The following is a 14,339-nucleotide window of genomic DNA, read 5'->3' as shown; positions in this document are numbered from 1 at the left end:
TTCAGAAGCCATGCTTCCTCAGAGTAGCTCTGGGTGCTAGCTCCAGCATAGAAAGGCTCACTTAGATTTATCATGCTTATGTTAACCATCCAGGATTAGTGGAAAGCCGCTTGCTAGGACAATTTCGATATTTCAGAAGAGAACTGTAGTATTCCATTATTTTATGACAAACCGTGCTGCTGAAGGGCCCCCAACACAGCAGCAACCCAGAAAACCACAGGCTGATGGGCTTATTAAAAAATGTAATTACTCCAAGAAGTGCCTGAGTAGTTCAGATGACGTCTCATTGATTTTTTAGGTTCGCAAAGCAAATGCAGAGTACATGTGCCACTCCCACGGTCTTGCCTTGATATCCTTATTAACTTCTCTCCTATTTTCCACTCTATTTCTATTACCCAGAGTAGGTAATTTCTAAATACATTCATTCACTTCCTCCTGACTTCTAACCTCCTCTCCCTAGGAAAAAGTCATTATTAGTTTGAACCCATGAGATTGTACTTTTCTTTTTTAAGTGAGAGATGAGGATGGGAAATGAGAGAAACTTGGTTGGGAGTGGGGGAGTTAATGTGAGTAATTGACACAGTTAAATTTCTTCATACAAATACATAGATTATGGTGAGAAAAGTGAGTCAGGAGAGGAGCCTAGACTAAGGAACACACAGCTTGAGGGTGTAAAGCTTGAACTGTCACATGGAAGCTGAATGGCTTTTTGAATAGATTAGACTAAAATTAGATCAAATGGATATGCCCTGCTTGTTCTAACAAACAAAAGTTTTACTGATGCTTAAAAAAAAAAAAAATGCTGTTTTCCCCCCAATACACTTCCAGTCCAGATAGATGCTAGAACCTACTTGACCTGGCTCATGAAAGCCCATCATTAAATTTTTGGTGTGACAATTTATGCCTCAGAAATAAAGAAATACTATGTCACCATCTGAATTATTGTTTTCATAATTATCTAGCTTGAAGATGATGTTGGAGAAAATGCTTATACAGCAGATTAAATGTGAAAGTGTATTTTGGAAAGGCAGTTGTTAAACATTTATGAGCATACAAATCTGTCTCTTGACAGAAAAGAACAGTTAAGTAAAATGCATCTACCGTATCTACCAGCATATTCTACATTAGCCATTGTATTTTCCTTCCTTTCTAACAATCAATTAATAAAGATTTATTAGTACCTACTGTGTGCCAGTGAGGTAGGTTTCATGGTCAGGCTTTTGGAGACAAGAATGGTTATTAAATCGAGCTGAGTTCTGATGCCTTTTAATGTGTTCTTTTGTGTTATTGAGTTTATTTTCTATCCTCCTGGTTCCAGTTACTGCGCTCAGTATCAGTGCAAATTAATTTTTCCACAGTTCCCTGAAGTCTTCATACCTGTCCTTTCTTATGGGGCAATAATATTCTACTATGTTAATATACCAAAATGCTGTTCAGGCATTCCCTAATGGATGCATAACTACTTTGTTTCTAGTATCTTGCTAAGAAAAACAGAACTCTTAAGAAATATTTTAAGTATATGGATAAAATAAATATATAAAATATAACAGCATTTTGTGCATATGTACATACATATGTGTAGTTGCATGTGCATCCATATATGTACAGGTATATTGTGATGCATATATGTATATATGCAATATGGACTTTATAGAATCAACATGGATTATATCTAATATATGCACAGATATACACACATATATATTTATAAATATATGTCTACTTCCATATCACATATATGCATATATGTGCACCCACATATACATATGTACTACATATACATATGTATATGTGTGAGGGCAGCTTGATGGTGCAGTGGACAGAGCACTGAGCCTGAAGACAGGAAGACCTGAAGTCAAATGTGTCCTTAGATACTGTGTCCCTGGGCATGTCACTGTTTTCTTCAGTCTCTTCCTCTGTAAAATGAGCTAGAGAAGTCAATGGCAAACCCTCCAGTATCTTTGCTAAGAAAACCCCAAATGGGGTCATGAGTTGAACACAACTGAAAGAATTGAATAACATAATTCTTCTATGCAACATGACTGAAGTGAGAATGTATTTAATAGGAATGTATGTGTAGAACCTATATAAAACTGCATGCCCTCTCAGGGAGGGAGGGGGAAAAAAATCTAAATTATATGGAAGTGATTGTAGAACACTGAAAACAGTGTTTATTTATTTAAAATAATTTATTTTATTATTAAGTTTATTATTTAAAATAATTTTAAAAAGGCAAAAAAAGAACTGAACAACCACAAAAATGTGCATGTGTGTCAATAGATATAGTCTACATATATACATAGAAGATATAGATATGTATATATGTCTATATATGTCCATACATATACACACAATATACATTTCCAGAAATTGGTCACATCTAAAATGTCTGTTTCTTTCTTCATTTTATTCCCACGTTCTCTCTGTCAGAGGTGGGTAGCATGCTTCATCTGAGGTCCTCTGGAGGCACTGTTGGTCCCTGTAGTTTTTAATTGTTTCAAAGTTATTTTTAAAATAACGTTTAACCCTAAATCATTGTTTCTGCTCAGTTTACATCATTTCATAATGACCAGGATTGTCTGAAATCCTTTCTTTTGCAACTTCTGAAGGTGTGATGCTATTTCATAATATATTTGATTGTCCAATTGTTTGATAGACCAGGTCAGCCCTTCCCTTAGATTTTAGTTTACTTTTTCTGGTATTGTCCTTCATCCCAGTCTCTTCCCCATCTTCATAACTGTTTTTCTCTCTGTTGAGGCTGATGTATTTGTACATTAGTTTCTTTGTGGGCATGGGTTTATTCAAACCTTCTCGGTCAGTTTCAGAGTAAAATCAGGTTGCTCTGATGTTCGCTCCACGTACCTCTGTCCCCATGTTTATGTGATTTTTTTTACACATCCCCTTTATAAGAAATAGCAAGTTCCTCTTCTTCTTTTCTACCTAAGTGTATTTCTTTTATCCATCCTTCTCTTTTATGTTTTCCAATACTTCAAAAGAGAACAAATCTACCCTACAGGATCTCTATTTATCTTAGTGAACTCCCTCAATACCACTTGAAGACATTACGATTCTAAGGAGACATTGTTTTTTCTCCTATTATAACGTTAGCACCACATCATCAAACAGGTATGCCCAGTTATTTAAACACATTTTCCTTTCTAGTTTTCTCTTAACTCAAATGCTTATATTTTAACAATTGTACTTGGTTCTGAACTTTAATTAGAAAGTCCTCTATTACATTAAATAATCTTTTTTTCTGATATTATACTCAACTTTTCTGGGTAAATTATTGTCAACTATTAGCCTATATCTTTTGTCTTTAGGAATACTATATTCCAAGATCTCTTCTCTGATAAAAACTGCCAGATTTTGTGTGATTCTGACTGTAATTCATTAGTACTCTTACTTTTTCTTCCTAGTGGCTTACAATATATTTTCTTTGGCCATACTTGAGATTTGGGGTATGTAATTGTTGGGAATTTTTCTTGTGGACTTTTATTCAGAAAATGATTAATAGATTTCATCTTTATTTTGCTGTCTGGCTCTAATATACCTGGGCAATTTTAATTCATGCTTTCTCAAAATAGTTTTCAGTGGCATTATTGTATTTTTCAAAGTCTAACATAAAATATTTAAATTTATACTTGCTTGATCTGTTTTCCAGATCAGTTGTATTTGATATCAGATAACTTATATTTTTCCTATTTTATTCCATCTTTGATGTCTTCTGATACTTTTTTGCAAATACTTTTAGCCATTGATTTCTATTTGATGTATTTGCATTTTTAGAATTTCACTTACTTAGATAATATTTATCACTTCCTCTTTTAAGCTATTTCTCTTTTCTTCAAATATGTTATTTCATTTTTTAAAAACTCATGTCCCATTCTTTCTCATGTATTCCTTGTGAAAAATTTATCTTTCCATTCAGTCTCTATGTACAGGTGTTTTAGAGTTGACGGTCTCCTTTTTGAAGGATTTTAGATCTAATATAGCTATCTAGACAGCTATACACATCTCTATAAGTGTATTTCTAAATGTCGCTGTGTGTTAAACATACACACAATACCAAAGTCTTCTTCACTTCATATTTAGTTCTTTATTTGAAAGCTTTTTGCCAGGGTCAGTTCCCCTGCTGTACTTTTGACCAGGTATTTATTCCTGGTTGTTCTCACCTTGGGTAAACCGGGTGCTTGTGTTGACCTTCCCCCACCATCAAGGTCAGAATTCCTTGGATCCTTGAGGTGCAGAGAGCTAGACATTCAGTATCTCAGGAAGGGTGCTAAGGATCTTGAGGTCCTTGGGCCTACAATGCCCTTGCCTGAGTCCTGTTGAGCTGCTGGGTGTTTGCCATTACTGCTCTCTGCCCTTTCCTCTGCCAAGGCATCCACCCTACAGATTACTCAGGTTGCCTTCTACTATGGTCTGGCAGGCCACACACTTTCTTGAAAGGCTCTGGTGGCTTTCCTATGGTAGTACTGGTAGGAAATGGGAATGAGGGGCTTTCACATTACCTGCTTATGGACTCTTGTACAATGCTGTGACAGAAGAAGTCACTCACCACAGTTTCTCATTGGATTTTTGTATCATCATTATTTCTTTATTTTTAATTTAGGAAATAACACAAGCATTTTCATAACACAGTAGAATAAAAAAGATGATTGCACACGAAACTGCAAATTACACATAACTTGCTATTCTTTCTAAATATATAATAAAGTTATCATGTAACTTTCTCGTTTCCCCCTTTTTCTCTCTCCTCACCTTACAGATGTCTCCCATTAGACAAAAATATGTGTGTATTTTTAATTATTCTATATATACCTCTATTCATCAGTTCTCTCTCTGGATGCAGAGAATATCTTCCTTCAAAGGTCCTTCATAGTTAATTTGGGTGTCTGTATCATTATTCAATCTGGTATGAACTTCAAGTTTTTGCTAGAATAAGTCTATTGGAGCAGGGTAGTTTGCCTCCTATTCAGAGTGCCAGTTTGGCTGAAGTGCTGTACAGTCCTTTCTTAATGGATTATTTAAATTACTACTCTTCAAACCCTCACTATTATTTTAGAATGGAATAAACTCTCTAATGCTCATTTCAGAATTGGATAAAATTCAATTTATTATTGATTATATCAGAAATAATAGGATAGACTCCCCAAGGTGTTTTCTATTTTTCTGAAAGAGCTTGTAACACTTGTTTGATGGGCTATATCCCTAGGATGGGTCCCAGACGGTTTTTGGTCTTGGTTAGGAATATAAGCTTCAATTGTTGCTTCCGCTCAAATGCCCTAGGAGACTGTTATCATTATTTGTTACTTCCCTTTGCCAATATCCCATCTCTGGTTCTGGCTCCCAGAAACTCTTTGTAATTCAGTTATTAACTCCAGCAGAAGACTGCTCTTTAAATATTTATTATAACTTCACTCACAGCTGCCCACTGGGCATCTAAAGAACAATGTATATCTTAGAGAGGCTGAAAAGAGTCATCGTTATGAGTACAGTCTATATTATGACTTCTTTTGGATTTGCTTTTGAAAAACACAGTTGTTATGGCAAGGTTTTTACAGAGGCGATCATTGTGAACGCGCTCAGAACAGGAAATGAACTTGGAGTACTAGAATATATACTGTCTTCTGCTTAGATCAAAGGAAGCTTTCCCTTAGCAGGGGAAAATGCAAAAGCTGCCTCATCCAGCAGCACTAAATCATGTAGAAACTGGTGATCATCCTTAGGTGAGATTTATTTTTCACCCATTGTCTAAAAGTGCTGTTACCTTCAAGTTACAGATGTAATAGATCCAGAAGCACTTTGTTTTGCCTGGTGCTTGGTAAAAATTAAAATAATCTTTTGCATGGTGCCAGTTTGGTACAGTTGAAAGATATCTGATCATGGTAGGCTACACATGAAGTCATGGGGCCTGAATTCAAATTCAGACTCTGTACTTGTAACCTGTGTAACTATGAGAAAATCATGCAACATCCATGACCTGCAGCTTCTTCATGTGCCAAATGAAGGGGTTGGATTAAATGCCCTCCAAGATCCCTTTCAACTCTACAGCTAGGATTCCATAATTCACCTGGCTACAGTGAAGCTTTCTCAGAAGCAATAAAAAATAAAATGCTACCCACCTCAATGCTCTGTGTAATCTCAGCACCCCATTAAAGTTCAACATACCAATTGATAATTGGAAAATACATATTTCAGTTGTTCGGTGGTGATATCTGACTCTTTGTGACTCCACTTGGGACTGAAGTAGTTTGCCACTTCTTTCTCCAGCTCATTTGATAGATGAGGAAACTGAGGCAAACAGGGTCAAGTGACTTGTCAGGGTCACACAGCTAGTGTCTGAGACCATATCTGAACTAATGAAGAAGTCTTTCTGACTCCGGGCCTGACCCTCTATCCATTGGGCCATACTAGCCCATATCCATATGTGCTGATGACCTTTTTGGGGACCAGCTTTGAACTTCTTTGGAACTCTCCAACAGCTTCCCCAGCGAACTCATCACTGAAAAATTTCACTATCCTGCCTGGTACTTACATCTCATCAGTACTCTGTGCCTCCCTGATTGGACTCTCTAGCCAGAAGGCAGGGTCGTGAGCTCTGGGGGCTCAACACAGATAGATGCTCTCCACATGAACCACCAGTTACGCTATTTTGACTTTCTTTGAAATTCCCTAGCATGATCTTATACCAGAGGCCTTCTCCCTCCCCCCTCATTTCTTCTTCCTTTTGAGCAGTGTCTTCTGTTACATTGTGAGCTCCTTGAGGATGGGAACTGCTTTTTTTTTAGATTTCTATCCCTTGAATGTAGCACAAAGCCTGACATGTAGTAGGTACTTAAATGTTTATTGATTTTTGAGCACCGTTGAGGAATGACTCTACCAAGGTAGGTAATAGAATTATTAGTTAGTAGATAAGCCATCCCATGGAAGCCTTGTGACTTGGTCAAGACTGTACTGTCCTTGGTCACCAGAGGCAAGACTTGAGTCCCAATTTTCTTGCTCTAAACATGGCACACTACTCTAATTCACTTATATGTGTGTTTTAGAAATAACACGTGATTCAGTAGAAGACCTGGCTTCAAATCCCATCAGTGGCATTTAGCTACCTGTATGACCTTGGTCAAGGTCCCTAATATCTGTGTGCCTTTGTTTCTTCTTCCATAGAATGAGGGGTCTGGATGAGATGGCCCTGCTGGGTCTTCATCTTCTGCTCTAAGTTCCTTGTTGTGTTCATATAGCTCCCTTTTTGTTATCCAGCTGTTTAGAAGACTGAGTTATTCCAGGCAATAATTATCATCAATATTATATATAGACTATTTTTAAAAGAGAATAAAAGAAAAATAATACAAAAATTCTACTGAGCATAATGTAATTTTTTGGTGATTCATTGAAATAATTCATTGATGTTAAAAAAAAAAAAAAGTTGGTACCTCAAGAGAAGAATACAGTGACATAGAGTGCATTTCATGAGCTCAGATTTCAAAAGAGGATATTGCCCAAAAACATTGTTTTTCAGACAGGAACATGAAACTGAGGAAGGTAATAAAACACTAGAATTAACCTCCACCCCAATGTTAGGAAGAGTAAAGCCCCAAATGAGTTAAAGTTTGAGGAAATTTTTAAGGACAACAAAAAGTGTGTGCATGTGTGTGTGTGCACGTGCGCATCTGAGTGTCTGCCAGTGTACACAAATGCATGTTTCAGAAAAAGGACACAGGATGCATCTACTGCTTGACTGGGACTTACTACGTATCAAACACTGTGCTGAACACTTGGGAAACAAAAAGGCAAAGGTGAATATAGCCTTTTGCCACAAGAGGCTAACATTCTGATAGGGACAGACAACACACAGAGCTAGAAGACTGCTGTGCAGAAAGGGGTATTTTGGTTTCAGGCTTGCACAATGGAAATATTGCGATGGCTATTCACACAGCCTTTTCAAAGGGCAATGGTAGGATTTATTTGATTATCATTCTTTTTGATTTTAAATCTGGAAGTGAAGAATAAGGAAATGTACAGTGCCAAGGCATCTGACTAGAAAATAGCCAGGCAGTAAAGCTTAGTTTGGGCCCTTCATGAAACAATTGTCCCTGGGACCTGCAGCCAAAGCAGCAAGGGCCCGCAGCAGAAGTTCCATACGTGAGTCAAGTGATCAGAGCATGTTTTCTGGTTCTTGCAGCTGGGGAATATCATAAAGGATGGCTGAGTTCCTCACCAAAGTAGTGGATCCTAGAGGAGCTCAGCAATCAGACCAGTTGGCCACCACAGTAAGAATACTAAGGGAGAAATCATTAAAATGGTAAACAATGGTTAAAAAAACGACATAGAGAAATCAGAACTGGCCCGCTCCTATTTTAAATATTCTCTTTTATCAAAATTATTTTAAACAGAATATATATGTGTGTGTGTATGTGCATGTGTGCGTGTGTGTGTGTGCGCGTGTGTGTGTGTGTGTGTATCACAGATGAACTGGAATAAAAACCCAAGGAAAGCTCTGTAAATTATAATATACCTGCCCTAAATGAGTTCGTCATCTACTCTGTATGGGCTGCTGCCTGAATGCAGAAGTATCTTGGGAATGTGATGGCCAAACTACTTTCTGTGAACTCTGAGACATTTTGAGACCAGGAGAAGTAATGAAAAAATTAAAGAAAGACAGGTTTTCCTGAGTATCAGACTATATGGTATCAATTCTGATGTTAATACTAGATGTCATCTTTCCAGAAATAATTATGATATGATTTGGACAAGACAGAGGGGAGAACAGATGAGGTGAATTGATAGTTATCTGAATGATCAGGCCCAGAGAATATCGAATAACTGATGGATGTCAAACTGGATGGATGTGTTTAGTGAGGTCCCACAAGTCTCTGTCTTCAATTTTCTGTTCAATAGGTTTAAGAATGACTTGGATGAAACCATATACACAGGCTTTGTCATATTTTAAAGTGTCACAAAATTTAGAGGGATAGCTAACACCTCAGAAAGCAAAATTATGATCTGCAAAATTTTCAACAGACTAGAATGATAAGTCAGGAAAATATGAAATGACTTAATAGTAAAGGTCTACCTATATGTTAAAAGTATCACCCTCAAAATAAATCATAGGGAATATGTGGCCAGATGGCATATGGCTGCTACTTCTTTGTGCTGGTAACCTGTCACACCTTGGAAATATTCCCTCCTCCTCTATGCCTATTAGAGTTCCCATTTCCCTTCAAAGCTTAGTCCAAGGACTAAATTCTATATGGAGTATTGTTTAATCCACCCAAGCTGTTAGAACCTTTCTCCTATCAAATATCTCGTACTTATTGATCATATATTTTCTTTTTTTCCTACATATATACACACTATTTTCCTCTTACAGAATATAAGTTTCTTGAGAACAGGAAGTTTGATATTTGTCATTATTTCCTAAGTGCCTAGCACATAGTAGGTACTTCATAAAACCTTCAGACCACTTAGTTGATAGAATATTATGTGAAAAAAAATTGGATGTTTAAATTGACTTTAAGTGTAAAATGAGTCTGCAGTGTGCTGCAGGAGTCCAAAAAGCATTATCTTACATTTCTTAACAAAAGTATAAAAACTAAAATGAATAAAGTGAGATCTTTGTTTCTATCCAGATTAGAGCTCAACTGGAGAATCTGTTCCATTCTGGGTACCCATTTTATAAAGTACATTTATAACCTCTCCAGAAGAGGAAGAACAAACAGGGCAGATGTATATAAATTAACATTACGATCAGAACTTTTTAGCCAGGGGGGAAATGATTCTTAAATGGGGACATAACCTCTGTTTCCAAATTTTTGAAGTGTTAAGATACAGATGGAAAGAGGCTGACAGTGTACAAATTTAAAAAACCAAAAAAACAAAAAACTTTGTAATTTGATCTGCCAAGCAGTGAAATGGATTGCTTTAGTAAAATGAGCTCTCTGTCACAGGAATCATCAAACAGAATACAGATGATCACTTGTTAGGAATATCCTTGAAAGTATTCCAGATTCTAGTAAGAGCTGGACTAGATGATCTTTCAATTTCCTTCAACTTCTATGATTCAATGAAAGCGTTATGTGATTCGGCATGATCTTAAGAGTCAATGCCATGAATTTATAGAATTGTAAAATGCCCAGGAATAGAACAGTCTGGCTAATAATGCTATATAACACAGTCTACAGGATATGCCATTTTTTTATATTTTATCCATGTGTAGGCCAATAAAAATTCTCAGTGGGACAAATTTATGTTCATAGAGGTTTTGATTGCAAAGAAATCAGAATAAATAAGATAATTTGGTCTTATTATCTAGCCAGTTTCCTTATCTATAATCAAACATATTATTGCAATGATGAGAACTTTTGGAAAGTTAGTAAAGAAAATAATAGTAATAAGAAAGAATAAGAAATAAGAAAAAATAATAAGAAAAACTGCTGAGTAACACTGAATTAGGAGCTAAACATCCTGGTTCTTCTACACACCCTGTAAATGAAAGCAAACCATTTAACTTCATGTGTCTCCATTTTTGCATCTATAAAATTATGATTAGAACATTCCAATTTTGAGTATATATGGGTAACAAGGAGATGGCCCTTGACTCAATGCTCATATGCTACTTATCATATCCAGGACCTTAATGTCCTTGAACCTCCTTCCCTTGTATATGAATTTAAGTGTTGGATGAAGTAGCTTCTAAGACTCCTTTCAGCTTGGTTACGTTCATGTAGTGAGAAGCAGTGCAGAATGAATAGGGAGTCTTCTTGGAATCAGGAGGAAGATTTAGATGTAAGTCTTCCCTGTGAAATATACTGGTTGTGTGACCCTGGGCTGGTCACTTGACTGACTGCTGTTCCATATAGCTCTTTAAAACCCTAACTTATAGAGCAAGGGCAAATCTTTAATATCCTTTTGGAGAGTTCTCTATACCATGAAATTACAAATCCAAACACACCTCCAGACAGCACAAAGAATAAATAAAAATTAAACAATTAAATATTAACTTAAGGTATATAAATTTCTTTATATAAATATATCTCCTTTGAGCCTCACAACAACCCCATGAGGTGTAGGTATACATAAAGAAACTGAGTCTCAGAAAGGTAAGCGCCTTCCCCATGATAACACAGTTATTTTGTCAGGTGTGGACCTTAAACCACAGTCTTTCCTGGCTTCAAGTCCAAGGCTCTTCCCACTGTACTAATCTGCTTCATCCACTTATTTTAAATTTCAAAATGTAATATGTAAAAAATAGTATAAGTGTAAAATCAATTTTACGAAATAAAATTCAACTTAATAGTTTAGTTAATGTTTCACAGTTTTACATAGCACTTTAAAAATTGGTATTAATTAATATATTTTTTAAAAATCTTATTCATTTGTTTTATTCTAAAGCCTTCTGTGAAGAGGGATGCAGATATGGAGGGACATGCGTGGCCCCTAACAAATGCCTCTGTCCATCTGGATTCACAGGAACTCACTGCGAAAAAGGTAACAGAACTCTTTTGAAAATGATCTGTGTTCATAAGAAATGAAAGTTATGGGAAAGTAGAATGTGCTGTCAGGTAGTAGTGTCAAACTCAAAGAGGAACAGGGGCCACTAAATTGTACATAAAGCTTCCTGTGGCCACATGTTGGCTCAGAAAATAACATGTTGTCATTATGTTTAATTTATTTTTGTCTCATTTCCCAATTTCATATTCATCTGATTTAGGCCCGCTAGGAAATATTGTGGCCCATATGTGGCCTGATTGAGGTGTTGGACACAATTGTGCTATAAGGGGAAGGTTGGTCCTCCTTATTGGAATATGGAATGTTCTCTTTAGGTGAGTAACTGTGGATGACTGTGTCATGGATGGGCTTTCTAGGCTTGAAAGCATTGTTCTCTTTGCCCTCTATCAAATGTGGTTAATTTAACAAGGTCAAGCCTGCTTCCTGCCACTGTTTTCAGTGTGCATCTTTACCACTAATTAGAGATAAAGCTAGATGAACTGACCTGCCCCTCTTATTGTCTATTGGGTAGCAACACAAGTGGCTGTTTGGTATTATAACAATCTGCTGTGTCAACTGAATCTCAATGAGCTGCCCTTGCTCCTTGCTAAAAATGCACATTAAATAACACCACTGACACTTTTATTGGCCTTCTTGCGACTTTATTCCAATATTAGTTTGTTAGGAACATTATCATTCATGGGACTGATAATGTCAGCCAATTAGTATTGGTTTGAGTTCATACTGTGCCACCCTAAGCACCTTTCCACTTGCAGCAAATGAGGGGTTTACATTTTGTAATATTTGGTGCAATTCAGCCCCATAATTTTCTGTAAAATCATCTAGCTTCTGTGCAAATGTTCATTTGCTTGTGATGCCAACAAATGCATGGATGCAGAGTTCTTATGGCAAATGGAAAAATAATCCAGATCATTTCATTCCTCTGTGCTAATGCCTCCAGTCTACTATGGAAAATTGCTGCTTGACTTGTAGAGCTAACATATAATTGCGAAAATCATGATCTCTTAGATGTTTGGCCCTAATACTGATGAGAGAGGGGGTACATTTGTCCTGTGCTGAATCGCCATACAGAGCACGTTCAATCTCTCTACTGTTGTTAGAGGTTTCTTATCGTCTGTGATAGTTAAATCATGGATTTTTGACATAAGTGAACATTATTGGATAGGACGTTGCCTTCCATGGCTAAAATCAGCTCAGAGGGTATTTATAATGACTGTTACCTCCAAAATCTTTTATTCTTTAGCACATTTTCTGTTTAAAATTTGGTTTTAAGTGATTCCTTGGCATTCTAGACTTTACGTCATATGGACCACAAAGGACTATTGTTATTATATAAGGATTTATTAATTGCTTTTCTCAAAACAAACCTATGGAGAAAGTAATAAGTTAGGAAAGGGATATCATTAATGGCTTTACTCAGTATTTCGTTTTTCATGTAGGTCTCTAAATATTGATATTTTATATCCAACAATCTAATCAAGTGTCTTGGTCAAACTTCTCAAAGAGAAACAAATAGGAAGCAACATGGCATAACAGGAGAAAAAAAGTCATGTGACCATCTTAGGTGACCAAAACATTCCTTTAAACATGGAAGGAAGACTAAGCAGCTTGAGCATTGTCCTCCTATTTGGGAGCAGAGATAGCAGCTGGGTGGCAGGATTATAAGGATCTTTAGGAGAGTCAGGCAAAATGATGCCCCCTCTTATAAGTTCAAGAAAGTAGTTACAAAGCAAGCACCCCCATCCCTAAGATGTTTATTTTAGAAGTAAGAGTCATACCAGTCCCAGAATTACTGCTGTCTGCCATATGGCAGGCATGGCTACTAACTCAGTGGAATAAGGTAGTAGAAGTTTGTAGCCAGGATTTAGTGAGGTAATAACTGGCACAGATTGGCCAGTAGGCACCGATCTGAGCTGTGGCCTGGTATTTATTTTCATTTTGTATCAACAGGTATTTCCTTTTAATGGCAAAATAAAAATAAGTAATTTACGTTTAATCGATATTTATAGTATTAATTTGATAGTTATATTTGAACATAAAAACAGCAGAAGAGTTCCTGGTACCACTCGTGTCTCCCTTGGTTGAACTGTTATTTGACAGTTACTTCAATTAAAATTCCTGGACCCTTTTATCACTTGAGACTAACTGTATCATTATAGGCACCCAGTGAGGCTTGCCAGTTTCTCCTCTGAAATTTCCCTTACTATATGACCAACCCACTTTTCTGTGTACATTTCTTTAATGACATGTAACTAACAAAAAAAGGAAATTACTTTAAAATAAGGCAAAACCAGTATCAATTTCATGAGAGGAAAAGATAACGTGAACTGATTGTTTGGTAATATAGAGACAAAATATCCAGTTCTTAGACTGAATTTCTAAATTTTCAGTTGGTTGTGTTGCGGCTGTGGAAAACCAAGGCTGTAGTTATCACAGTGCCAGAGCTCAAAAGGAAATTAGAGATGTTGTCTGTGATGATGGTATAAGCAAATGAATTGCAATATGGATAAGGAATTCCAGCTCTAACTCTGCTACTTACTAACCATATGAAGGCAAGACAATCACTTAACTCTTAAGGACTTAACGTTTTCTTATACATAAAATAATTAGAGTAAGTAATGTAAGTATTGTATCCCCAGCACTTTAGTGGTTTAACTTTGATGTTGGGATGAAATGAGACAACCGTGAATGGACAAAGGAGATGCCTTCTTGGTCAGTCATCTCAGTTATGTCCAACTCTTCATGATCCCCTTTTTTGGGGTTTTCTTGGCAAAGATTTTGCCAATTCCTTCCTCAAAGGAGGTTTACATTGTTTACAAAAAAGGAAA

The 14,339-nt window shown here is 36.5% G+C and overlaps 1 protein-coding gene across 2 annotated transcripts in view; it reads left to right on the top strand.

The window, feature by feature from the left end:
* The window catches only part of NELL1 (neural EGFL like 1), a 905,733-nt gene that overhangs the window by 722,229 nt on the left and 169,165 nt on the right, over positions 1-14,339 (top strand). For both annotated transcript variants that reach the window (XM_072619341.1, XM_072619340.1), the window contains exon 15: positions 11,395-11,490. In XM_072619341.1, the coding sequence (XP_072475442.1) occupies positions 11,395-11,490 (96 nt within the window). The remainder of the gene's footprint in view (positions 1-11,394; positions 11,491-14,339) is intronic.

This window comes from Notamacropus eugenii, chromosome 6 (genome assembly GCF_028372415.1).
Source record: "Notamacropus eugenii isolate mMacEug1 chromosome 6, mMacEug1.pri_v2, whole genome shotgun sequence".
NCBI classification, from domain to species: Eukaryota; Metazoa; Chordata; class Mammalia; order Diprotodontia; family Macropodidae; genus Notamacropus; species Notamacropus eugenii.
This window is presented reverse-complemented; position numbering and strand designations above follow the sequence as displayed.